The sequence below is a fragment of the Scatophagus argus genome, chromosome 1, assembly GCF_020382885.2.
Source record: "Scatophagus argus isolate fScaArg1 chromosome 1, fScaArg1.pri, whole genome shotgun sequence".
Taxonomy (NCBI): domain Eukaryota; kingdom Metazoa; phylum Chordata; class Actinopteri; family Scatophagidae; genus Scatophagus; species Scatophagus argus.
In genome coordinates, this window is record NC_058493.1 from 28,681,164 (window position 1) to 28,707,516 (window position 26,353).

Here is a 26,353-nt window from a genome sequence, read left to right on the forward strand (position 1 = left end):
GCGTCGCTGCTGAGGCGTGAAGGGCAGAAGGCTGAATGGCTGTTTAACCTTTACATGTGTTTAATTAGCCTCCGCCAGGCTGCGCTGCATGATGAAGACGAGGGTCGTTAGACCTGATGGCAGGAGGAAGTGCTGTACGCAGCCCAGACTCGAGACGCCACGTGCTGGCGTGCAGGCGGGATGTCGTGTTACAGAATGGAAACGATCAGCTGATCATCAGAGTGATGACGTCTTGTTGCTGGGTCAGACTGTCATCACCCTGTTGAAAAGGCGAAGGATGTTTTAGCCTCGAAAACGTTAACTCTGAGGTGTTTTGTTATTCGTCAGGACCCGCAGAGCAGCCCGAAGAACCAACTGGTTTTCTGATTTTTTAATTGTCTCTTGACATTTTTAAATGTTTTATGATTCTCTCAGGAGCTGCTACTCTTTCTTCAGAGTAATAACATTTGGTTTATGTGCACCACGATCATCTGACGCTCTGTGAACTTATTAAACCTGAGGATTGCGGGAGGGGGCTGTGGTGATTGGACGGGCTGCTTCTCGTTCAGGAAGTGTTTACAGACAGGAAGATGAAAAGGTCACAAAAACCCATCAGTGATAAATGAACAGGGTGGTGAAGAGTAACCGAGCAGCAGGCTCAAAGCGTTTGCTGTCCTGGTTGGATGAGGTCAGAAATCTGCTGCAGCTGTGAGCAGCAGTGATGTCACGTCGTCCTGGAGTTCACCTGTGCATCACCGCAGGAAGTCACAGCGTTGGAGGTCACACTCGTTGCTCATTTTTAGTCTGACTTTATCCTGTTGGAAGTGTTTGTTCTTCACTGTCACTGACATTGTGGCTTCATCCAGCGGGCCTTGAAAGATCTCTGGCGAGCTCTGACATCAGAGTTACTCTTCCTGTTCAGCTCTGGGAGGTGAGGCGACAGCGGTGGAAGGACAAGCTGGTGAGATTAAAGGGAATTCTTTTATTATTTATTTGCTGCCAGCCGCCGTCACTCGCCATGACAGATCTGAAGACCAGCAGCGTTGATGGAAGTGAAATTTCATTTTCTGGTGTCATCTGTCCTGCGTTTGGCCTCGCAGACCCGTCACTTGGCCCTGAACGGGGACACCAGACGGGGACACCAGACGAAGACCCAGACTGTCAAAGGGTCAGGACGCGAGCCGTGACGAGAAAATGAGCGATTGGAGAACGACGACCGACTGATGGCGGTGGGCCGCAGCTTAAAGGCCAGCAGCGATGAGAATCTGAAATCAATAGGACGCATCAGCAGAGGATCAGTTTGATTACCTGTGGTTCAGATCCCCGCCGACACCAACGCGGGCTGTCCCTCGTCGACAGAGACGTGTAAAACTGATCTGATCTTCAACAGGTCGATGAAGTGGCTTCTGTGGTGGAAACACGAGGCCGCAGGGTTGGATTTAACTTACAGGAGCCAACAAGACTTCAGAGTCACATTTACATCACGCTGCCCGACAGTCTTCAGCTGTTAGACACATTTAGCGTTTGACCAGGTGTTCCCTTCAGGTTGGACGCATTGCTCTGGACAGATGGTCACATCACAGGTTTTGAAAAGCCCCCGCAGCGACTCCCGTCCCTCAGCAAACCTCATCTTTTGGTCTGTTTGACCGTTGATCTGCAGGAATTACAATAACACACCTTAGAAAAGGAGCTGGTGTGAACTCACCGGCAGGCAGCGGACGTTTTCCTCGTCATCAGACTCGCTGCCAGGTCATAACGCTCACCTGTTATACTGTGACAGGAAGTCAGGACTGCCACATCGATCTGCTGTCATTTCATATTTTTCTTACAGTCAGCAAATCAAACAGTGTTGTTGTTGGGGGACTATTTTCAGCGGTGTATGAATCCACAGTGGTGCCATAGTGAGCGTTTGTGGCAGTGTGTGTGTGAGTGTGTGTGTGTGTGAGTGTGTGTGTGTGTGTGTGTGGTCTCCTTTAACGTCGTTTCTTTTGCGGTGTCTCTGTGCAGGTGGAGCGGGAGATCGCCATCCTGAAACTCATTGAGCATCCCCACGTTTTAAAGCTGCATGACGTCTACGAAAATAAGAAATACCTGTAAGTACATGAAGACATGAACACACCACTTCACTGGTCAACTCTTTAGGTGTGTGTGTGTGTTGGATGACGAGATGCATTCACTGTCCTTGGACCAGTTGGATCTTTTAAAATATTTATTTATACAGGTCATAAGTTATCAGTGTATGAGTTGAGTAACGTGAAGTATGGGTGAGTATACACTATATGGACAAAAGTATTGGGACAGCTGACCATCTCACCAACAGGGACTTTAATGACGTCTCATTGTAAACACACAGACAGCTTTGCAGCTCTAACAGCTTCCACTCTTCTGTGAAGGCTTTCCACAACATGTTGGAGTGTTTCTGTGGGAATTTGTGCCCATTCATGCAGTAGAGCATTTGTGAGGTCACACACTGATGTTGGACCAAAAGGCCTGGCTCACAATCTCCGTTCCAGTTCATCCCAAAGGTGTTGGATGGGGTTGAGGTCAGGGCTCTGTGTGGGCATTCGTTATAAGTCACATCTATAGTGTTTGAGGACAGTTTTATTTATGACTTAGTGCATCAGAAATCATTGCGTGTTTATGATGTGGTCTTCGTAGAAAATGTTACCCAAAAGTCTGCATTATTATTGTAGTTTTTCTTCGCACAGAACGTGAGGAGGACTCGCTTTTCAGTCTGAATTTAAGGGCTGACAAACAACATTGATAAGATACGAAAATGAAAGACCAAAACCCTAAATTTCGCTCCGGGCTGTGGACATTCGCTCCATGCTGCAGTTTGAGCTCTGGGATTTTATTAAAGCGTGAAATGTTTTATTGTTGACTGTGGAGCCTTGATGTGTATCCGTGTTTTGCTGTGTACATTAATCTGCTGCATGTGGCCGCTGAGCTGCAGTGGCACAGCTTAATGCGCTCTTCCATAATTGATAAAGGCTCCGCCGTCAAGCGGAGCAGGAATTTGTTTTGTTAATGTTGTGAGGACGGGGACGGGTGGTCACCGCGCACGCAAACAGTTTGCAGTAGAAAATTTCACAGTCGCAAATCACGTTTCTAATTTAAATAGCCCTGACAGGTAAACGCTCGAGCACATCCCTTAATCTGCTCATAAATCAGTGGACGTGCGAGACGAGCTGCAGGAGGATCAGAGACGTCCGAGAGACAAACGGACGCAGATCGCTGATGAAGCATTTCAAACCGATGCAGGATTTACATTCTGCATCGATGTGCTGTGGTAACTTCCACATGTCGCCGCCTAATACTGTAGTTTATGACCCAATTATTTCATTAAAGCCTCCTCCGTTAAACAGGATTTGAGGATGTTTACTGTGCGTGTGGACTCAAAGGGGGCATCGCTGCTTCGATTTCAGGAGACTTTCAACGTTTCAGAGGGAAAAAATCCTGCACATTTCGTCACATGACGTGAAATAAAGCAGAACGACCCGACGGACCAAAGAGTCTCAGTGTAGGAGCCAAATTGGTTATTTTCTATGTTCACAAGTGTTGTATGCATTTCTGCCAGTAGGTGGCAGTATCTATTTTAGGCCATGGTTTGTATCTATATGGGGAGGTGGGTTAATCAGGGTAGTGGTGCACGCTGGGGAATCCACATGGTTTTTGACCGAGCCATGGTGTTACTTCTCAGGTCAGATTGAATTGTTATGGTTAAAGTGAGTACTTTTGAGCTGACTGTATGTAGACTAAATAAACCTGGAGTACAATCAGCAGTGTTTTGGACGTTGGCTGTGTTATCCATTTGCACCTGCATACACCTACACTGGCACGCGTACAAGCCCGTTAAACAACCAGCGTGCGCGGATAGTGACAAGGGGCCACTACACTCAGTGAAGTCAGTTAGACAGCGTCGTCTTTAATGAGATTTGAGGACTCGTAAAGTAGCTCACTGACTTCAGACATTTCTTGGAAGTAGTTGTAGAGCAGCAGGAGCGTCTTCTGTACTTCAGTACTTCATTTCAATAATAATAGCAGTACTGGCACTATAGCTGAGCAGATGACCTGTTTGCACTTCCTGTTCCCGTGCAGGTACCTGGTGCTAGAGCACGTGTCCGGGGGCGAGCTGTTCGACTACCTGGTGAAAAAAGGCCGACTAACACCGAAAGAGGCCAGAAAGTTCTTCAGACAGATCATCTCAGCGCTGGACTTCTGCCACAGTCACTCCATATGGTTTGTGACCTTCACATTGTGTCACTTTTCAGCCAGCTGCTTGTGATTTATATCACTTCTGACCGCGGCAAAGTCGGGCGTAACATCTGCAGTGTTTTTAATGAGGCACAAAGGAGGAGCACAGCCAGCTGGAAACCGGTTTTATTCTCATTTCTGTGCATTAAAAAAAGACTTAAGATATAACAACAAAAGTTTGTTATGTTTGTCTGCTGCTCTTCATGTCATCATGTCACACCCTCTTCTTCTACTGTGATTTAAAACCCTGACTGGAGACCTGGCGCCACCTGCTGCCTGTAGAGCTCCTGTAATAATCGTACGACGGCAGCAAACATGGCCGATAAACCGTCTTAATGTCTCGTATCATCTCAGGTCAGGGTGTTGAATGCTGGTGGACAACAGCTCGCACTGTTTGTCTTCGTTCACCTCGATGACCTCATGTGCCTAAGCAGCTGCAGTCCAGTGATGGTGTCAGAGGGCAGTGAACGTCCCACAGTGGTTTCACCCAGCTTATTCACTGTGCAGCTGACAACATCAGACCAACTGACTCATTATTTCCTCACACACTCTCCTCCTGCAGGACGCATGCAGCTCTAAAGCTGTCACTTCAACTAACATTCAGCTTTAGCACCAGAAACGATTTAATTTATTTAATTTGTGATCCTTTGCTTTCCTGACAAGCACAACACAAAAAGAATTTGACAGTAAATTAGTTTGGTAAGTAATCACCCACAGTGTAACATAAATCCACTTTAGACAGAAAATGGTCCAAGCATTGCTCGAAGCCGAGTTCTGCAACAGCAGATTCCCTCCTGTGTTCCTGAAGGCACCTTCAGTCCGTCGGCTCGCGGCCGCAGTGTTGTTTGTGTGAGAGCGATCGCACGTCAAAGACGCTCCGCCTCGCGCCATTAAGACGCCAGCTGTTCATCTGTGAACATTTAAACCCAGATACGAAGTGCAGTCGGACTCGTTATGAGTTAACGCAGGGCTCGGCAACCCGCGGCTCCGGGGCGCATGCGGCTCTTTCACCCCTCTTGTGTGGCTCCCGTGGCTAAGAGAGGGCGAGCATATTTGGGGGGGAAATGATGTGAATATAATAATGGACACTTAATTTAAATTGATTTCATTCTAGTCGTTCATCAGTGATCTAAATAAAACACGGAGGCTGCGTTGAATGAACGACCGTAACCTGCGTCCGTTTATCAGCACTCTTTAACAACGTCTGCACACCAACAGCAACACCATTTCCGGACTCTTCCTTCAAAATAAAAGCACTACCTGTACTTCTAAATCACATGCCAGAAGAACATATTATTATATATTATATATAACTGACTACTTTCAAAAAGTAGGTTATAGTTGTAATAGTTATTTCTTTGGACACTGGGGTGCTCTTGTGACATTAACGTAAAACTTGTTTTAATATCTTGTCGATCAAAATATCCGTCACGTCCTGTTTGCGACACCTTTTGCCGCCAAATCAGTGACCCGTTTTGCTCCCCGGTAAGCTAGCAGTGGACAAATCAAGGAAGAGGAAAGTTGTAGACGAAAATAGATCGTTTAATGGACAGATTCGTTTGGTTTTACTGCTGACAAAACTGGCTTACCGGTATGCGTAACGTGTGGTTCTTTTATTTTATTTCATATATATTTTAGGGCTGTGCAATTTAACGCATAATTATCACGTATGCGTTAACTTGATAATTAATTAACGTGGAGAATTTTTTTTTGTCGCGCTGTTGTTTTTATGATATTAATTATTTTTGAAGTCCGTTGCTCACTTGCTCACTGAAAAACTGCGTTAATGCGCGATAAAATAAAAAATAATAATTGACAGCGTTAATTAATTTAAGCGTTGACTTGCCCAGACCCTAATGTGATAACGCGTTAACGTTGCCACAGCCCTAATATATTTATATATTATCTTATTTGAAAATAAATGTATAAGTGTCAGTGTCGTTTTCTGTTTAAAATTTATTGATTTCATAAAAGTAACATACTATAGTTCTCATATATGTAAAACATAAATTTAAGGAAACTATATGTGGTGTTACTTTCAGTTCAGTGGTCAAATAGGTTTTTTGGCTCCGAGTGGGTTGTAACTTGGTGGGAAACGGGCGAAATGGCTCTTTTCATGCTAAAGGTTGGCAGTTAAAGGAGTTAAAGGATGATTCTGATCCTGACTTTAGCCTCCTACACCTGAAGTGTATCAGCTCTTGCTAACTGGATTGTAATAAAGTGGCCTTTGCCACAGAAATAATACTGGATGCTGTCAGGCTTAGATGTTTCACCAACGCCACCTCCAGAGGCTGAAGCACAAGAACAAACTGCCCTGAAGTTGTCAGGAACAACTGGATTCAAGTATTAAAGTATTTAAGCTCAAAGCTAACGTGTTCCCAAACAGAAACTAAAGTACAGACTGGATTTCCAGGATGGCAGTGAGTGAGAAACACTTTGGTGTCTGGAAGTCAGAAGAAACAGGAAGTTGTCATCTGAAAAGCTTCTTCAGCTCCAGAACTGAAGAAGCTTTTCAGGTGAGAGACCAAACGTCTTAAAACCAGTGAGACTTTGCTTTTTCTTGTTGGCTTCTTCAAGAGTCCATTAGTTTGGTTCAACCTGTGAACCTTCCTCAACCTGAATCATAAATTCATTCCAAATTTGAGGAAGTAACCTAAAGTTCTCGGAAACTGATTTTTTTACTCTTGTTTTTCACTGTTTTATAGACCAAATCTTTAATAAACTAATTGTTAATAGCAGCTCTGATGACATTGCACTGACCCTTTGGCACTGAAGACGCTAATCTGACAGGAGACGTAGTCACCAAAACCAGTAGCTTGAGATTCAGATTCACATTTTGGTCTCTTGTGTTTCCTGTCCTGTCGTCCTGCAGCCACAGAGATTTGAAACCTGAGAACTTGTTGTTAGACGAGAAGAACAACATCAGGATAGCGGACTTTGGCATGGCGTCTCTGCAGGTCGGGGACAGCCTGCTGGAGACCAGCTGTGGGTGAGTGCTTTCAAGTCTTTGCTCTTCATTACAGTACATAAATTTTATCTTGTTGAGTAAATCCACAAAGTATTTGGTGTCATGAACAGGATGTTGGTGAGGTGACTCATTACAGGAATGAATCAACTCAATATTTCTGTGTCTGTTCCTTATAGAACAAAGTACAGTGACAACAGACATGTCAGTGATTCTGTGTCCTGTACAACCATTAAAATGTTGAGGTCAAAGGGAAAAATGTACGATGAGACGGAGCAACATTATCACTCATTAGAAGTTGTGTTTTTGTCCACGTGATGTTTTCTCTCCTTTTAGCTCTGGTTTGGTCTCCACCGGCTATCCGACTCCTTAGCTGCTGATTGAAGACTAGTTGGTAAAAGAGGCTAAAAATCTGATTGGAATTGATCAGTTGTCACTTAATTCAGTGCTAATGAAACAGTTGATCAGTGGGCATGTGACCCTCAGAACTCGGGGCTCAGAGACTTACCTGATTCCTTACCTGAGCTCAGGTGTGTGTCTTGTTGCTTTGGCCTGTTCTCCAGGCTTTAGAAAGCTCTGCAGGATGCCGGCTGGTCCGATGTGGTCCTGCTCACCACAGCGTTTCTCAGACTCAGTCATGTGGAACAGCTTAAGACGAGTCCTCCGGCTCAGAAATGCTGCACAAAGCGAGAGGCACAACGGCGGCACAACGTCCCGCCTGCAGTCACTCATTACCATTCGGACAGAACAGACACCACGGGACCTGCTGGGGTGGTGCAGTGGAGGACGGCTGAGTCCATCCACAGACGGAGTTTACTCAGTTGTCTCAGAAATGTTGGTCGGTTCGGTTTTGACCTTCATCTGCTTAATCTCATTCAGTCTGCTGCTGGCAACCACATGAAAACCAGATTTAATGCTTCAACTGTAAAACACAGTTTAAAAGCCTTTAAATAAAGCGCAACAATCATGAAAGATCGCAAAGAAGCGAGTTAGTGGGACCTCGAGCTGAGACGCTTTGTTAACTGCTCTTTGTGAGATAAGCAGGACGTGCAGGACGACCAGCCGAGCCCAAAGTCTTTGACTTCACAATTCATTCATTCCCTGCCGACTCGTTTGTCAGGGCACCACTGAAACCCAGAAGAAAAATGAAATGAGTTCGATGTGGTCAGGCTCATATTTGGCCCCGTGTTAATTAGATTGCCGACGTGTTTTGGCCTGCAGACGACTGAGAGCAGCAGCAGGTTTACTGGCTGCACTGAGTGATGACTGATGAGTGGATGAGCAGCGCTGGGCCCATCTGTCGGATTACTGATCCATACTTCACTGATGCAGACGCCGTTTATGAAGAACCTCTGATGGATCCTGTGAACATCTCATATGAGACGACTCTTCATGTGACGTTAATGGAATTTATTAAATGTCACGCAGCGATGGCGGCGGACGAGCGGTGGAGGTTTTGCTGTGGTGTAATTAGATTGCAGTTAGTATGTTTTGAGCCGACTGTGTTTGAACAGTTCGGATCGACTGGTTTTATACACATTAGCATAATGAAGTATGATGTTGGCAGTGATGGAGTGTGTGTTTACCAGACGAGCGTCGTCACTGTGGGATCATTTGAGAAATCAGTGTGAACGGTCGCGTCCCGTTACCGGCTTCACTTTAGCTGCAGACCTTTTGCGTCTTCATTAATTTTTCTTCTGTTTTAAATCCTGTTTTCACCTAAAACTGCAGCTGGTGAGATGAGGCTGAAAGTTTTAAAATGAAAATGAATGAAAATCATCAGCAGAATTCTGGCCCTGATGTCCCCTGGAGGAAACGACTGTCTCCAGCCTTCACTTCACTTCACTGGCTTTCATATTTTACTCTTGACACACATTTGTTGTAAAATGAATTAAAATAATTGGGCAGACTGGCCAGGAGGAAAAGCACATCTGAAAGCATCTGAATTCTGCAGCCAAAGCGTACATTTTGAAAGCCGCGGAACAGTCCTTTAAGTAACCTTTGGTCGTAGCTTGTGAGTTGTGTCCTGCTGCCTCCGTCACCGGGTCCTGGACTGAGGCCAGCTCATGTTGCGTAACGCTCACATCAGACAGGAAAAGTTTGATGTGAAGCGGTTGGTGTTCCTTCAGAGGACCTTACATGCGAAGGTGGTGCGGACGCTCACCTGGTGTCGTCCTCTTCAGCGGATTGGCTGCCGGCTGTGTTTCCTGTTGTGTAACGCTGCCTCTTTGCCTCTCTCGCAGATCTCCGCACTACGCCTGCCCAGAGGTGATCAGGGTAAGTGCTCTAATGGCATCGCTGCTCCATCCTCCCTCCATTCACTGCACTCCACTTCCTGTTGTCGACCACTTCCCCCTCCGCACGCACTCATCGCCCACTTTGGATGCTTTTTTGGTCCGTTTTGTTTCCATATTTCCTCTGTGGAAAGCGAGCCTGAATGATGATAACGTAGCAAACAGAGATGACAGCTTTTCTTTCACACAGACGAACGTTCACAGTTTTGTCCTTCTTCTGTTTTTCATGTGCTCACACACTTAAAGATCTCAACTCTGTTCATTCAGTTTGCCTTCACGTCATTTTGCCAAAAACGGGACTCGGATCACGAGACGTTTTGTCTGATATGTTACTAATATTAATTTTGTTCACATGAATCTGAGAGTAAAATTGCTGTTTAAAGATGACCAACTGACACAAAGGCGACAAAGTCGGTTTGGTACCACAGAGACGGCACTTTTTTCCAAAATAACAGCATCACAATGTTACATCGGACCTGAACCTCATCTTTATCTGCCTGCCTGTCTGTCTGTCTGTCTGTCTGTCTGCCTGCCTGTCTGTCTGTCTGCCTGTCTGCCTGTCTCAGGGGGAGAAGTACGACGGGAGGAAGGCGGACGCGTGGAGCTGTGGTGTCATCCTGTTTGCACTTTTAGTGGTGAGTGACGGCAGCTGATAAACCGACTCAAACTCAGCGTGACTCTGAACGTGTTTGTGAGCTGAGTACCAGACAGGCCGAACGGCGGCGAACTCCTGCAGACCGAGGAGTGTGTGTCGGAGTTCACGTGGTGCTGTCACAGACATGTTCGTCCTCCCGGCCCGACGCAGAGCTGCAGGGGAAACAAAAGGATGATTTCATGTGCTCCTGAATATTTCTGCTGAATGAAGTCTTGATGTGTGATGCAGTTGTTTCCAGCAGGATCCTGGAGGTGAAGAGGAAAGTCACTGAAAGGTTTTAGCACTCGCCCTGAGAATTCATATCCACTAACACTTTCTGACCGAATTCTGCAGGTCAGCCTTTGAAAGCATCATCAGTGCGGGCGGATGTTGTAATGTCAGATTGCATCAGCTGGGATTACATTAAAGCTGAGACTCTGGAAACACACTTTGTCCCAATAAAAAACCACATTCTAAATGAAATGCTATCTAACACGTTTTCATCATCTAACTTTGCCTTTCTGTTAAAATCCAGCTGATCTGACAAATTGTCACCACTTACTGGACTCAGACTTGGACTTGTTCAGAGCTGTGGATGATAAAACACAAGAAATTAGCAAATAAGTTTATTGAAATGATGGAAAATGGCTTGAACTTGTCATTTTCTCCACACTGCTGTGATGATGCTGAAGAAGGTGATGGAGTGAAATATTCAGAGGCAGGACCAGGTCCTGAACGTGGGACTTCAGGTCCTGAACCAGTCACTGTGAGCGTCAGGCTGGAAATATGTGGGATCATTAAAATACACAGCTTTAAATGTGGTGGCTTGTTCTTTTATGTCATCCCTTTTAGTTTGGCGTGTGGTGTCATGCGCGCTGCAGTGTAGCACACACACTGACATTAACATGCGCACCACATGTGCACCTCCCGCTCTTGTTAAGATGGAGCGCAGTCATCGGGTGGAGATGAATCTCTCCACTTGTCCTGTATGGATTACGCACACGCCGTCAGCGGACATCTGGCTGCGTCCTGCTTCGTTTCAAACGAGCAGCAAATGGTATCAGTCATGACGTCACTGAGCGCGCTCCTCAGAGCTGCTCAGTGATGGCACTGGCACAAACTGCTTCCTGTCAGTGAGCGCTGACAGGAGGCTGTGATGTCAGGTGTCCTGGATGGTTTTTAATCCCTGCACATCTTCTGGCCCCAGATTAGATTCCAGATATTCATGCTGGATTATTCCTAATGATGAAGACGACCCCCTGACCCCTCCCAGTAGCGCCGCCATCTGGCCAGAACTCCCCTTTGACCAACACTGAGGAGGAACTCTTACCCAAAATGAATTGAAACCCACTGAGCAGGCCAACTTGTAACTTTGCTGAGCACATTCACATGTTTTATGAATTGGAACCAGCAGGTTATTCTCTGCATGACCTGTAGGGAACACCCAAAGACAAAACTTCAGTCATTGTTCCTTTAGCTAAGGTCGCCCAGACCCAGTGACATCACGTTACAGCCAGAGTGCGAGATGAGCCCTGACGGCGTTTCCTGCTGCTCTTCCTGCAGGGCGCCCTGCCGTTCGACGACGACAACCTGAGGAATCTTTTGGAGAAGGTGAAGCTGGGAGTTTTCCACATGCCTCACTTCATCCCTCCAGACTGTCAGAACCTTCTGCGTGGCATGATTGAAGTGGACGCCTCCAAGAGGCTCACGGTAAGACCCTCACCTCACCTTCCTTCACCTGCCGGGCAGACAGGTAGCCGCTTTTCGACAAGACGACATGTTGTTTCAGGCACCAAACGATCCCAACAGAACCTCAGGGGAAGTTTTAAACAGTTTGAACAACGCTGTTGTTCGTCTGATTGTCGGGTTGAGTTTCTCCAAAAGTCAGAAAGCCCCCGCAGCCCCGAGCGCCTGCACTCAGAAGGATGCTGATGCCGTAACGCCAAAACAAACATCACATCCTGCCCCGACATCCACTTAAAGCAAACCGTCTTGTTTGTTCCCCTCCTAAATAAAAGAGTCATTAATGTTTGTTTCCTGTCGTTTCTGTTTCAGTTAGAGCAGATCCAGAAGCACACGTGGTACCTGTAAGTACACCCACCTGTCACCTTCTTCCTGTTTCTCCTCCGGTTTTGGGTCTGTTTATTAACAGTTGTGTGTTACTCAGTGCCGTCCGCTGACAGTCTGAGATCTCTGTCATGTGGCTTGTTGCAGTCGTTAGAGATCTCAGCTGTGTGGGGTCAGAAAACACAAGCTGTTAGTTAATCTAAATCATTTTGTTTGGAGGTAAATCCCTCAGCAAACAGGAAAACTCTGTGCACGACAACTACAGTAAGTACGGTAGGAGTACCTCAGGTGTTTCCTCCTTCCGCACTAACATCATTTAAATTTTGAGCGAAACTTAATAATTTACCCTTATAAAGCAAAAAAAAGCTTCAGAGGCAAAAGCTACCTGCCTGAATTCCTTTGGTTGTGCCAGTTATATCGCTTAGCTGCAGGTGTTGTGTTGCAGAGCTGGGAAGAACGAGCCCGAGCCCGAGCAGCCCGTCCCCAGGAAGGTGGCCATCAGGACGCTGGCCTCGGCCGAGGAGATCGACCCCGACGTCCTGGAGAGCATGCACTCGCTGGGCTGCTTCAGAGACAAGGACAAGCTGACCAAAGACCTGCTATCTGAGGAGTGAGTGAAGAGGAGGAGCAGGTGGAGGAAGGGTGGAGGGAGGGAGGCAGGGAGGGGAGGAAGGGGGACGACGGAGCCGACGAGAGGCCCAGAGAAATAGATGAGAAATTGTCAGTTTGATGAATTCTTCTATTTAATATGTCATTCGATGATGGAGCATCTTACTGTCCTGCTCTGAACCAATGGGCACTGAGCTGATGGCGAGCTCTTCTCTCTCTCTCTCCAGTGAAAACCAGGAAAAGATGATCTACTTCCTGCTGCTGGACCGTAAGGAGAGGTACCCCAGCCACGAGGACCAGAACCTGCCGCCACGCAACGAGATCGGTAGGCCGGTCCAGCTGTTCAAGTCCACGTTGTCTTTGGCCGATCGTGATTTCATACAGTTTGACTTTTCCGTCAGCCTCAGCTGCACTTTGTATTTAATGTTTGCTCATGTGCTAACAGGGTGACCACAGTTATCACGACCAGCATCATCGTATGTTCCCAGGTCAGGGCTCGAAGGCAGTTCCCTATAATGATATTCAAGTCTTGACTGGACTTGAGCTGGTCAATACCACTAAAACCAGAACACTTCCCATATCAGAACCTCGTCTTGCCTAAAGATTCTGCATTCATATGCAGACATCTGTTTATATAGATTATTGGCACACATACGCTATATAGACATAAGTATCCAGACAGCCCTCTTCATGGACCTGTTCCTCAGGGTTTGGGCTCAGCCCCTGACCTCCAGTGAAGGGAAATCTTAATGCTTCAGCACACCAAGACATTTTGGACAATGCTATGCTTCCAACTTTGTGGCAACAGTTTGTTGAAGGCCCTTTTCTATTCCAGCATGACTGTGCCCCAGTGCACAAAGCAAAGCTCCATAAAGACATGGTTGGATGAGTTTGGTGTGGAGTAACTTGACTGGCCCACACAGAGCCCTGACCTCAACCCCATCCAACACCTTTGGGATGAACTGGAACGGAGATAAGAAAGAGAGAGAAAAACTTGGGGCACCTTAAATGTTTTTCATTCTTATGTTGATCAGAAAATCGCCTTCATATTGAAACATCATCAGCAGATGAAAATGGATCATCAGAGGTTGACCTTTGGTTTTCTGACTACCTTCTGTCCTCTGTTGTTCCTCCATTGACCTTTGACCCCGCTCAGCAGACCCTCCCAGGAAGCGCGTGGACTCGCCCATGCTGAGCCGCCACGGTAAGCGGAGGCCAGAGAGGAAGTCCATGGAGGTGCTGAGCGTCACGGAGGGAGGATCTCCTGTCCCGGTGCGACGAGCCATCGACATGGCAACCCACGGCCAGAGGTAAGAGAAGGAGAGCTGCACGTGTGTTCATGAGCATGGACAGACACACACGCTGACACTCACACACACACACACACATACACATACACACTCACACACACACACACATACACATACACACTCACACACACACATATACACTTACACACTCACACACACACTTAAAGGTCTGTCTGGAAGATGTGCTGTTGTTCAAAGTGTGATTGGTGGTTGTTATGAGTTAATGTATTTGATCCCAGTCCAGTGATGGGGGGAGGACGTTCAGCTCAGCGGCACCTCGTCAACATGTGACTGGTCCTTTTTCAGATTTATCTCACACGTGCTGTCTGTTTGGCCTCAGTGTGACCTTCAGTCCTTCACTCCACTGATCTCAGGTCTGTCCACGGCTGTAAATCCTCCCCCCCTTCACTGAACTGCGGTTAAATACATGATGAGTCATTCTCTGTCTGTCGACTCAAGGTGTGCGTATCACACGAGACCTCACGGACCTCCCGTTCCAGACGAGCTCCCAGCTCTGTGCAGGAACAGGACTCTCGGGTCTGCGTGTCGTGTTTGGAAAGTGTGCATGCAGCATGCGGTCGAAGAGGCCACGAGGCTGTGAAGCTGACATGTGGTTTGGCACAAAGTGACCGTGGATGTTTGTGTGGCGTTTTGAAGAGCTCTGATGTTTGAAAGAGGCCTTGACACGTATGTCCTCACAGCAGCAGAACAACCGTCATGAGGCTGAAGTCCTGACTTCTGTTTTCGTTTCACCAAACCTCGATTGTTCTTCTCATTTATGTAAATCAAGTTGTGGCACAAACAAATCAAACGCAGTGGGAGCTGCTTTAGCAATAATCCTTTGCAGATTAAAATGTTGACGTTGTGCATTTCTGCGAACCGTGAATGTGTTCCATTTGCACATTTCATACACTGCTGAATAATAAGTTCAAAGTCTTCTTTTTCTGTAAATGCAATTCATTACTGAATTTGAGAAAACCTGTTCAGTACTTGTATATAGCGTGTACAGCACATACTTGTATATAGCACTTGTATGTTTTATGAGCGGAGATTAATTGATCCCAGCGTTTTAATACGTGTCACATGACGTTCAGATTGCATCATGTGATCACTCAGCATCTCTGGGCTCACATCACTAACGAGTAAAGATGAACGGCAGTTAACGAGCGCTGAAGTCCTGCTGTGGTCACCAGTTTGAGGTGTTGCTGGACCGGATCTTTAGAGATGTGGACAAAATAAAAACATGCTCCTTTTGTCTAAACGCGTAAAGCCGGGCTGAAGCTGAGGGGCCTCGCGTGTTTTATCCACAGTGAGTGTTTTTACTGAATAACAGCACGGGGATTGTTTTTCAAAGACAGACAACAGAGCAGCAGGATTAAAGTCACAGTGTGAAACTGTAGTAAACACTAAATAAAAGACAGAACATAAAAGATGAACACAGGAACGTTGGATGTAATCAAGTGGATCACATTTGGAGCTTAAACATCTTTAACACTGAATTCACTGCATTCATTTGGCCTTCATTCGTGTCTCTGACAGGTTCAGTTACTTGTACTGTAATATTTATGAGAAAGATGTTTTACGTTCCACCTCCTCCAGGAGCCGTTTGGTCCCACACTCTGCAAACTTGTGGCAGAACGTGTTCAGTTTGAGGTCGAAGTGTTTCTTGAATTTACTGACGAAAGAAGAAGAGTTTTCTTATTTTTACTTTTCATTACATTCATCCTGAAATGTAACCAAACTGACCCCTTAATAAAGAATAGAAATTTAAGTAAATTTTCTTATGTGCATCTGACTTGGGATTTGCATTTACCACATTAAAGTCGTTAAAGTGTCAGCTGTTCCTTCTACCTCTTTAAAACTTTATGATGAATATGCAAATATTTTTCCTTTTGGATATAACATCAGAATCAGAATCAGAATTCCTTTATTAATCCCTGGAGGGAAATTCTTGATAACATGTCTTCTGTCGCTGTAAAGTCCATGACTTGTCGGGATAATTGCACTTCTGCCGTGCAGCACAGGAACCCTGTAGCACAGACGCTAAACAAAGGCTCATTCCGGTTTCAAGCAGTCAGTATTTGGTCGTGGAAGTCGGTGACCACTCAGAGGCCTCGCTGATGAACAACTGTAGCTGGTGAGCTAACAGCTAACATGCTGGCCAGCCAGTGACAATGCCATTTTGTTGCATGGTTGCTAATCAGCTGTTAGCATGCTCATGTGCTTGTGTGCTAACAGTAGGCTACAATAAGTTCAAACGGTTTACTTGAAGTATTTGTACCACTGACTCAATTCTGTGGAGCAGTTTCTCCGGGGTGGATGCTGCCACCTGGCTAAGCTACGCTGTTAGCTGTCTGAACACCCTGAACGCAGCGATTCCACACAGAAGCAAAGTCCGCCTCCTTCTGGTGTCCTGAGGTGCATGTGCGTCTGAGACGCTGGGTCACCAGAGGGGGAGGGACTTGGCCTCCCTGTTTCAGATGATCTAACTTCATCGACTGTGACCGTGTTTTGACAGGAAACAGTTCAGGCTCTCACGTTTTGCAGCTTTACTGTCCGAATGCAGAAGGGAAACGCGTCCGCGGCCCTCAGTTTTACATTCAGTTTAACGATTCAGCACACGCCAGAGCAGCAGTGAACGTTTCATCAGACATCCAGCTGGAGGATTCAGTTTCAAACAACTTAACGTGACAGTGAACGTCCCACTGACTCGTGCATGACCCATTGATGTGTTTGTCCTTCTGGTTTCTCAGTCTGTGCATGTTCTGGCTTTTGTGTTTGTTTCATGGTGATTTTTTGTTTTGTTGTAAATCTGTTTTGTTTTGTGAGTGCTGCATGCTGCACTTTACAGGATTCCCCTTATGTGACTGCCTTTCTGTCTGTCTCTTGATTTTCTGTCTGCCCCCTTTTTAGCAAGTCTGTTTTCAGTAAAAGCTTGGATATCACAAACGCTAACTGCAGCAAGGAGGAAAGGTATTGGTCGGCTCCGCTCATCGTGGTTTGTTTGTAGTGTCAGATCCATTTTGTTCCATTCATTAGTTTTCACTCTTTAGTACTGTTTATGAAACATCTTTAAATGTGTTGTGGTGTCTGTCACTTTTACATGTAAAAGTTTCATTCATCCATTAGAAATAACCTGCTAACAAACTTAACTGTAGAAGTCTAAGAGTCAATAATCCATTCAGTCACCACACTGAGAATCTGCCAAAGCTGTGAATTATTTTATCATTTATTTCATTATTATTTAACTTTCTTCTAAGGAAAAAAAAACACGTTTCAAGAATAATTTGAAATGAATGTCAGTGTCCTGAAATGAGATAAAAATCACTGTTTATATTCATGAAGAATGAACACTTTTGAAACTGTTTCTATAAGAAGCAGCTTGACTTGGTCTTGCTGTTCAGGCAGCGTTTTAAAATGAGTAGTAGTAGCAGTAGTAGCAGTAGTAGTTGTTTTCACAGAGAAATGTGTTAATACTCGTTTCACACAGCGACGTGTCAGCTCATATGTGACTGCAATCTTTTGACTTTGCTGTTGCTGTACGCTGCATGTCCTGCCTGTAACAAAGCACCAGTTTGGCCATCTTGTTTTTAGTCGGGACAACGGAAGGAACGGTGGATAAGATGTCGACAGCTCTGCAGCTCTGCTGAGCTTTTTGGTCTCTTTTAGCTCCGTATTTAAACACATTTCCTGTCCGGGTCGGCCGACAAGCTGTGAAACTCCGCTGAGCAGCAAACAGCAGACCAACTCAGTCAGAGACCAGACGGCGGACACAGTGAAGCAGTTAGCGTCTTAAGAGCAGATATTTCCCTCGGCAGGTGGTGGAGACCAAAACCCGAGCTAAAACAGAACAAACAGATAGCACTTCTAATGAATAATAACCTTACCGTGTCTGCTGGATAGCAGAAATGCCCCTGACAAGATGTGGGATCTGCTGTCAGGACTGATTTGAGAGCAGGTAATTTATTAGTCCTGAACTCTGTAGTTCTTCTGCCGCCAAGTGACCAAAAATCAGTTCGCACAATTCAAATGAAGCTTCAGGTATCAGACTGGACCTAATAAAGTACCTGATCTGTTGTTGATCTGAGCTGATTTGTCATGTTGCAGTGGATGATATGACGAGGGGCTGAGGTGACCGAACCAGCGACGGTTGTGACCATGCGGGCTTTCAGCGTGCGCTGCCACCACTCGGCTGCCAGCACGTCCTCAGTTTGGTCTCAAACAAAGTGTTTGAGGTCCATCAGAGTGTTGACTATCAGCATTAGATTCAGTACAAACAGTATGTTATCAGTATACGTATTCAGGCTAAATGACTCTCACTGTATAAGTGAGAGCAGAGGATTTTCTCCTCTGCGGAAACAGAAACATCGCTCCCTCTCCTCTTCGCACCCACTTCCTCTTCGACGCTCCTCCCTCGGCCCTCAGGGGGATGAAGAGATTTTTTTAGGTCAACTTTTCTGTTTCCTCCCCCCGCTTTCCTTCCGCCCATCTTCCCTCCTCACCCTCAGTGTGTGTGTTTGTATTTGTCGGTGCCAGTCTGTTGTTCCAGTGAAGCGTGGGCTCATTTTCGTTCTCGTCTCCGGCTTCCCGGCGTGGCCGACCTTACACTGGGGGAAACAACAGTTTGTCAATGTATTCACGGCCCTCATGGAGATTAGCATAAATTAATTGCCAGGAATGCAGATGGTGCACAAACAGGAGATGGAAATAAGGCTCCCACTCCCACTGAATAGTCCTTTATCTCACTCATCATCTAATTGGGGAGATCCATAAAACGTCCTCTCTAATGCACATCAGCAGTGATGAACCGTGAATTCATTTTCAGAGTTCAAAGACTAAGCTGCACCAGCTTCCTGATTGTGGACCGAATGCGTGTGTCACACTTAATGAGCTGCATGTTGATAGAAGCTCTTCTCTGAAGTGTCTTCACGGCGTCATGCCGGCAGCCACTCGGCCTCCTCGGTCTTGCTGACTGATTCAGACTGATTCACACAAACAGCAGACCTGTAGGAGGCTGGCAGATCACAGACAGTCAGTTATATCAGAAGAGGTGAGTTTTAAATGTTCAGCTTGTTCCCTGGTAATATTTTACATTTTTCTTGTTGTCAGCAGGCCAGCACTGAGTGTATCTAAACCGCAAAGTTTGGAGCTTTGTTCACGTTGACATTGACCTGACTTCCAGTGAAGGGAAAATCTTAATGCTTCAGCATACCAAGACATTTTGGAAAATGCTATGCTTCCAACTTTGGCAACAGACAACAACAACAAATGCTCTACTGCACGAATGGGCACAAATTCCCACAGAAACACTCCAACATGTTGTGGAAAGCCTTCACAGAAGAGTGGAAGCTGTTAGAGCTGCAAAGCTGTCTGTGTGTTTACAACGAGACGTCATTAAAGTGCCTGTTGGTGTGATGGGCAGCTGTCCCAATATTTTTGTCCGTACAGTGTATATTCACCTATACTTCACTTTACTCAACCTCAGCCTGTAGTAACCTGCCACTGCATCATTCAGCACAGACCGTTTTTAATGTGTTTTTATATTTTTTCTATCTCAACATCTCGAACTTTAATGAAGTCGACCTAACTGGGTTGACATTAGGTGTTCCTGTGTTTATAACATATGTTCTGATGCAAATTAGTTGTTGTATATGAATGTAATTTGTGGGGGACAGGCCTGATGACTTTGTATAATGAAGATGCTCAAAGAAACACAAATGACACTTTTAGAAACTGATGACAATAATGAACATTATATCAGAGCCAAATTACCTCAGAGCGATGAGGAAGACATAACTGTGAGAGTGAATTTAACGCCAGTGATGTCATCCTGTGTGTCTCTGTGTGTGTGTGTGTGTGTGTGTGTGTGTGTGTGTGTGTGTGTTGTCAAGCAAATTTAATTGTGATTTACTGTTTTCATTTTTCATTTCCAACAACGGCAAATTGTCTATGGCCAATTAAGTCCCAAAGTCTTCAAAGACATCAGCAGGCCTTTGTGGCTTTAGTGAAAGTGTGCGTGTGTGTGTGTGTGTGTGTGTGTGAGGGAGAGAGAGAGAGATGCAAAAGGTGGTGATGCCATTTGAGCAAAAGAGAGAACAAGAAGGAGGCAGATATGAAAAGTTAATGATTCGGAAATGAAAAATAGAAAAGCTCAAAGAGAGGAAACCGAGACAAAGCTGAGGAATTTTGTGGTGTGTGTGTGTGTGTGTGTCTGTGTGTGTGTGGGGGGGTATAATGCTGGCTTGTCTGAACTCTATAGATGATGAGTTCTGATGGCCATCACAAAAAGGTCTGAGGAAGTAGAGTGTGTGTGTGTGTGTGTTGTGAGGCTTGTCTGTGCATCGATCTGACACACTGTGTGTGTTTGTGTAGGTCGCGGTCGATCAGCGGCGCCTCCTCTGGTCTGTCCACCAGTCCTCTCAGCAGTCCCAGGGTGAGTATGTCTGTCCTGCACACACACTCACCCGTTTCCCACAATGCACCTCACCAACTGGCCTCTGCTGTGACGCTCACACACACACTTGTTCAGTCTATCCATCGACGTCAGCCCGCCATCAGCAGCTCGTACGCACCGCTGTGGGCTTCATCCCAGGCCTGTCACGTGAATCACAGCAGCAGGAAGTCGATTTGATGAGCAGAAACGACTCGCGGTCTCGTGTTGTTCTGTGTGTTAGTCCATCAGATCGGCACAGCAGTAAACTTAAAATGTTTAAAACGCTCAATCAGAAAAAGAACCCCAAATACTCCGTTAAAATGAAGGATAACTACTGAATATGTGAGTTATGGCAGGCTGTAGTTGAGCCCACAGATGCTCACAGTTTGATAACTTTTAACCTTTGTGGTCACTTCAGTATGGAGGACCAAATCCGCCAAAATAAATAAAGAAATGACTCACTAAATAAATTAATATACCATTAACTGCACCAAAAATTATATTTTTTTGTATTTATTTAACCATGTTTTAATTTCCCCGTTTATTTACTTTCACATTTAATTTTATTTTTTTAAATTGATTTTATTTCCTTATTTATTTTTGCATTTAATTTTACATTGCTTTATGCGTTCTTTTATTCCAAATGAGGAGACTGTCATACAAAGTGACTTTAATCTACCTGAACAGATACGTGACACACTTTGAATCACAGCGTCCTCATTCACATATGGAAGAGGAATGCATAAAAATATGTTTTGTTTTGTTTTGTTTTTATTTTAAAATTTTTGATATTGGCAGTTTTGGTTCTCCAGACTGCTGAGTTGAGGTTGAGTGAAGCTGCAGTCTGATACAGCAGGCTTCAATATCATGACTGTCAGGCTCATTCTGCACCAGCACTGTGTTACCGTACGTCACCGAGCTTCAGATGAAGTGAAACCGGATCCATCGGAGGTCAGACACCAGACTCCAGATGAGATCCGGCGATTCCATGTCCTTAACAGAACAGATTCTCATGCAGTCGCAGATTAGCTAACTAATTGATCTGTCGCTCCCAAAACAGAAGGTTGTGCAAATCAACCATCTGTTTTTTTAGGTGACACTCAGTTTCAACGGTGTTGTGTCAAATAATATGACAGAAATAAGCAGCAGTGATTTAACACAAGGTGAGTGCTGTCAGGTCGACCTCCTTTCAGGAGGAAGGAGGAAACATTAAATAAATTTTAAAAAATCATATTATTCACAAACACCTACAGAGACTTCTGGTTTGTAAACAGAAGCTCCGTGGAAAGATAGAAACCATTAATCACAATCTTGAATCACAAGTCTGTGAATTTAGTCTGAGGACAAATGAAATGAATACACAACAGTCAGAAAACACTGTGAGTGGCTGCAGGAAGCCCAGAAGAATTCAGTCTAATGCCGACAGGTGAGCTCAGGTGTGCTGGCCTGTCTGATCAGAGATCTGCTCATTCATTCCACAGCATTGTGCATCAGCACTGTGCATGGCCGCTTGCCCAGGTGGAGGGTGAAGCTAAAGCTGTTAGCTTTCAAGCTGGGTCACTTGCTGGTAAATAGGGATGCACCGAAGAATCGGACAGTAACCACAAACACGTTCTGTCAGCTACTTTTAAGAGAGTAAAGAGTGTGTAGCTGATGATTCGTTTTCACGCCTTCATACACACAAATGTACTGTGTTTCCTGTTTCCTGTTGGTGGCTGAAGACAGTCCTTGTAGTTACCACTCCTGGCCACAGGTGTCACTGTTTGTCCAAAGTCACAAAGCCTCCCTTAAAGGCAGCCTAATGTAGAGTGGAAGGACTGTATTTGTCTTCACAGTTCACTCACTGACATTTCTGATTTAAAATACACACACATAGTGACACAGTGTATGTGTGCCATTCTGAGTTTATGGTTCAAAGTTCATAAAAACAAAACAATCCCTTATTTTGTTGTTAATGCTGAGGACTCATTTAAAAAGTGTCACCAGAGACGGGCTCCTCCGTGATGGTGATATTGTCTCATTCATTTATTACTTTACTATTGCGTAATAAAAACTGTGATTTTAGCAGTGAAAAACAAAAAGGTGAGTGGAAGTAGAACGGCAAACTGTTTCGGTCCAGCAGTTTTGAACTCGGTGCATCCCTACACTGCTGCCTCCTGATTGGCTAATCACTGTGCTAATCGCATGTTCTGTTTTTCTTTCTTTCTTGCACTCTCACCACTTCCTGCCTGCTCCACCTCTCAACTCATCTGCCTCCTTTTTATTTCCTGGTGTGTTTTTTTTTTTTATTTTTTTTTTTTTTTTGGAATGAACCTTTATTGGGCTGTGGTGCCCTTCTGGTCTCTCACTGGCTGACTCTGCTGTCATGTCTAACGCTGCATGACCAATCGCAGCCCAACCGGCGATTTTTCATCCCACCCCAGTCCCCAGACTTGTGTCAGTCCCCCAACTGCAGTCCCACCCACTCCCCTGAGGTCCGCCTTAACGGGGTGGGGCCACGCACGCCCAACTCCTTCCAGCCAAAGATGGGGTCTCCGCTCATGCACCCCCGCACGCAGACCCTCCCCGCCAAGCCCAAAGTGTCTGAGAAGCCCCTGCAGACCACCAGGTCCAACCCCCTTCCCAACACAGCCCAGTCTCCCACAACACCCAAATCTGAGCCCTCGACACCCAGCCAGCCTCTGGCTCCCTGCATCCCCAACAGCCCACGGGTGAGACGCCACCCTCCCCTCACTGTCCCTCCCAAGCTGTCCATCCCCCTCTCCCCAGTGCCCCCCATGTCGCCCCGCCGTCGCCACCACCTCCACCCTGACCACAACGGCAAATCTGTCCCCATCACGCAGGTGACCCCCCACCCCTCCCCCAGAGGGAGCCCTCTCCCCACCCCCAAAGGCACTCCGGTGCACACGCCCAAGGACAGCCCGACCGGCACGCCCAGCCCGACGCCGCCGCCCAGCCCCTCCATTGGGGGCATGCCCTGGAGGACACGCCTCAACTCCATCAAGAACAGCTTCCTGGGCTCGCCGCGCTTCCACCGCAGGAAAATGCAAGGTGTGTTTGTGTGTGTGTGTGTGTGTGTTATCTCACTGTAATCTGGTAATCTGTACAGTGAGTTTGTGCTTCATCTCGTAGCTCAGGGCAGCAAATACAAATGATCTCTTTGGTCTTAATGGAGATATTCAACCTGCTGCCAGCCTTATCAGGAGGAGCAGCAGCCTCTGGCCTTCATATCCACCACGACCATCTCATTACAGGCAGTGGAACATTTAGCATTTCATCTGCTTTAGTTCAGGTAGTTGTTCTGAAGATGCTCTGATAGTGCCGTGAAGTCCCAGATTGTCTTGTTCAAATGTTTGTCTTCATGAGCTCAGTTTGAAGACAGAAGAAAGCTGATCAGAGAAGGTTCACGTAGGAGACAAATCACTTCCCACCTTCTTAACTCTGTGACCTTTGTTTCCACAGTTCCTACTCAGGAGGACATGTCCAGTCTGACTCCAGACTCTTCTCCAGAGTGAGTCCCCCAGCAGCAGACCTCACCAGAGTCAGACCACCGCAACCACACCTTAAAAAGCTGCAGTTGTTGTATTTGCTTTAAAAATCCACTATTGCTCGTCCTCTGATGTCAGACAGTTGACTTTATGCGGTTTGCCTAAAATAAAACCAAAATTCATTCATTTATTTATTGGAAACTGAAAGAATGCATGCGACCTGTAAGATTTTGATTGAATCCTGTCACGATGAGGCTGCATGTTGTCCTCCCTGCAGACTGGCTAAGAAGTCGTGGTTCGGTAACTTCATCAACCTGGAGAAGGAGGAGCAGATCTTTATCGTGATCAGAGACAAACCTCTCAGCTCCATAAAGGCAGACATCGTCCACGCCTTCCTCTCCGTAAGCTCCCTCCTCTTCTTCACTCCACTGATTTTCTATCAGGTTATTGAGCGTAAAGCTGACAGTGATTAGTAATCAATTAGACTGATAACTGATGCTTGTCAAAGTTAAAAAAAATGTGTAGTATTGTGCTTAATTACAATTTCAAGCTACTTGTACTTTACTTGAGTATTTCCATTTTCTGCTACTTTATACTTGAACTTCACTACATTTTGGAGGCAAATATTGTTTATGAATAAGTAAACAAGTAAATAAAATGTTTTGTTTTTTACTGTTCCTCTTTCTCCTCCTTTCCATACTTTGCGCATTCAGATTATTCAGTGTTGATAGGCTGTTACTCCTGACTTATAACCAATCAAATCGTGTTGTGGGCGGGACACTGAATGAGACGGCGGCTTCAGAGTAACTAAACCCCTAAACCACTTTTTCCTGCTGAAATTCAATTTAAATAGGTATTTAGTGGGGTAATTGATCAATTCAGGTCCAAATCCTGACATTTTAGTTGAAGGTATTTGGATTTTCCATTTTGTGTTAGAAATATGCATAGCGACTGCCCCCTACAGGTTGAAAGGTGCTATTACAACTGAATTCTGTGAGCGGCTGGAGGCAGGTGACGTGTTGGAGGCAGCTTACGTTAGTGTTGTGCCTGAACGCGTTCAGTGAACGATCGTTCATGACCTCGTTCATATTTTGGGCGAACGTGAGCTGAACGCGCTGTATTTCCGCTTGATGAACGTTATTGTGAACGCGTTCATTGTGGCGTTTGTGAGCGGCGCTCCCTCACAGTGTAACTTCGTTCAAGAGCGCGCCAAATTTCCATAGAGCTTTCCGGGCGAAAACTCACGCTAAACACACCGTAAACAGTCCTTAACATGTAGCGGACAAGCCACCCAACCTGGTAACAGCTGTCATACCTGCCGCAAATACGTCATCAAAATGCGGCGCATGGACGAAGGCAGCACGAGCTCGGACCGCTCAGACTCTACGACGTTAGATACGAAGATGAATGTGACACGTAGTTTAAGTGTTAAAACTGATAAAATAATTGCTGTCTGTGGTTTCTACGGGCTGAGGCAATAAGTTTGACAAATAATAGGTGGCAGCAGCCCATTGAAGAAAAAACAAAGCTATGAACCAGTTCATTTTAGGAACCTTGAACTTAGTTCAAAACTTTGAATTATGAGCTATGAACTGAACTGGTTCATTTTAAAATTTGTGAACTGAACTTTGAACTGGTTCATGTAGAAAGTGAACTTTCCCAACACTGGCTTATGTCACCACCCGCCCCGAGTGTGTTTATAGTATTCAGTGGGTTAGTGAGGCGTTTCAGACGGTTGTTAGGCAGCAGGTTGGCTTCAGCTTGTGGTTTCACTTTGTGTGTTTTAGAGAGTTGTTTGATTATCAGTCAAAAATCAGTCTGCCTCAAGTGTAAACGGGTGAATAAACCAGGAACATCTGCACTGTGATAAACTGGTGAAGTGATCATACAACAACTGGAGTTTGAAGCTTGCGTGTTATATTTGTGTCTGTGAATGCGCCACGTGTTGCATGTTCATGTAACTTCACTGTTGTTTCACACTTTCACTCAGACTCTGCTGTCTTTCACTCCCTCTCAGATCCCCAGTCTGAGCCACAGCGTCATCTCTCAGACCAGTTTCCGGGCCGAGTACAAGTCCACAGCCGGCCCGACGGTTTTCCAGAAGCCGGTCAAGTTCCAGGTGGACATCACCTACTCCGAGAGCACCAGCGCCACCAAGGACAACGGCATCTACTCTGTCACCTTCACCCTGCTGTCAGGTACACAACACGTAGTACACACAGTACAGACCGGTACCCCCAGGTCTGTGATCCACAGGTCAGAAGGTTTCACATCTCACCTGAATGCCGGCGTATTCATGTAAAGACTGCAACAAAACAAG

At 45.7% G+C, this 26,353-nt stretch overlaps 1 protein-coding gene across 16 annotated transcripts in view; it reads left to right on the top strand.

Moving 5' to 3' along the window:
• The window catches only part of LOC124063706 (serine/threonine-protein kinase BRSK2-like), a 77,090-nt gene that overhangs the window by 41,588 nt on the left and 9,149 nt on the right, over positions 1-26,353 (top strand). For 7 of the 16 annotated variants that reach the window (XM_046397677.1, XM_046397660.1, XM_046397634.1 and 4 more), the window contains exons 3-17: positions 1,987-2,072; positions 4,078-4,218; positions 7,106-7,222; positions 9,442-9,475; positions 10,059-10,127; positions 11,690-11,836; positions 12,182-12,213; positions 12,639-12,803; positions 13,030-13,127; positions 13,959-14,112; positions 20,485-20,545; positions 22,939-23,596; positions 24,008-24,056; positions 24,311-24,434; positions 26,051-26,231. In XM_046397677.1, the coding sequence (XP_046253633.1) occupies positions 1,987-2,072; positions 4,078-4,218; positions 7,106-7,222; positions 9,442-9,475; positions 10,059-10,127; positions 11,690-11,836; positions 12,182-12,213; positions 12,639-12,803; positions 13,030-13,127; positions 13,959-14,112; positions 20,485-20,545; positions 22,939-23,596; positions 24,008-24,056; positions 24,311-24,434; positions 26,051-26,231 (2,116 nt within the window). Of the gene's footprint in view, positions 1-1,986; positions 2,073-3,248; positions 3,500-3,522; positions 3,680-4,077; positions 4,219-4,305; positions 5,841-7,105; positions 7,223-9,441; positions 9,476-10,058; positions 10,128-11,689; positions 11,837-12,181; positions 12,214-12,638; positions 12,804-13,029; positions 13,128-13,958; positions 14,113-20,484; positions 20,546-22,938; positions 23,597-24,007; positions 24,057-24,310; positions 24,435-26,050; positions 26,232-26,353 lie in introns of those variants that run through there. The other 9 variants (XM_046397717.1, XM_046397752.1, XM_046397724.1 and 6 more) reach the window with 7 other exon arrangements.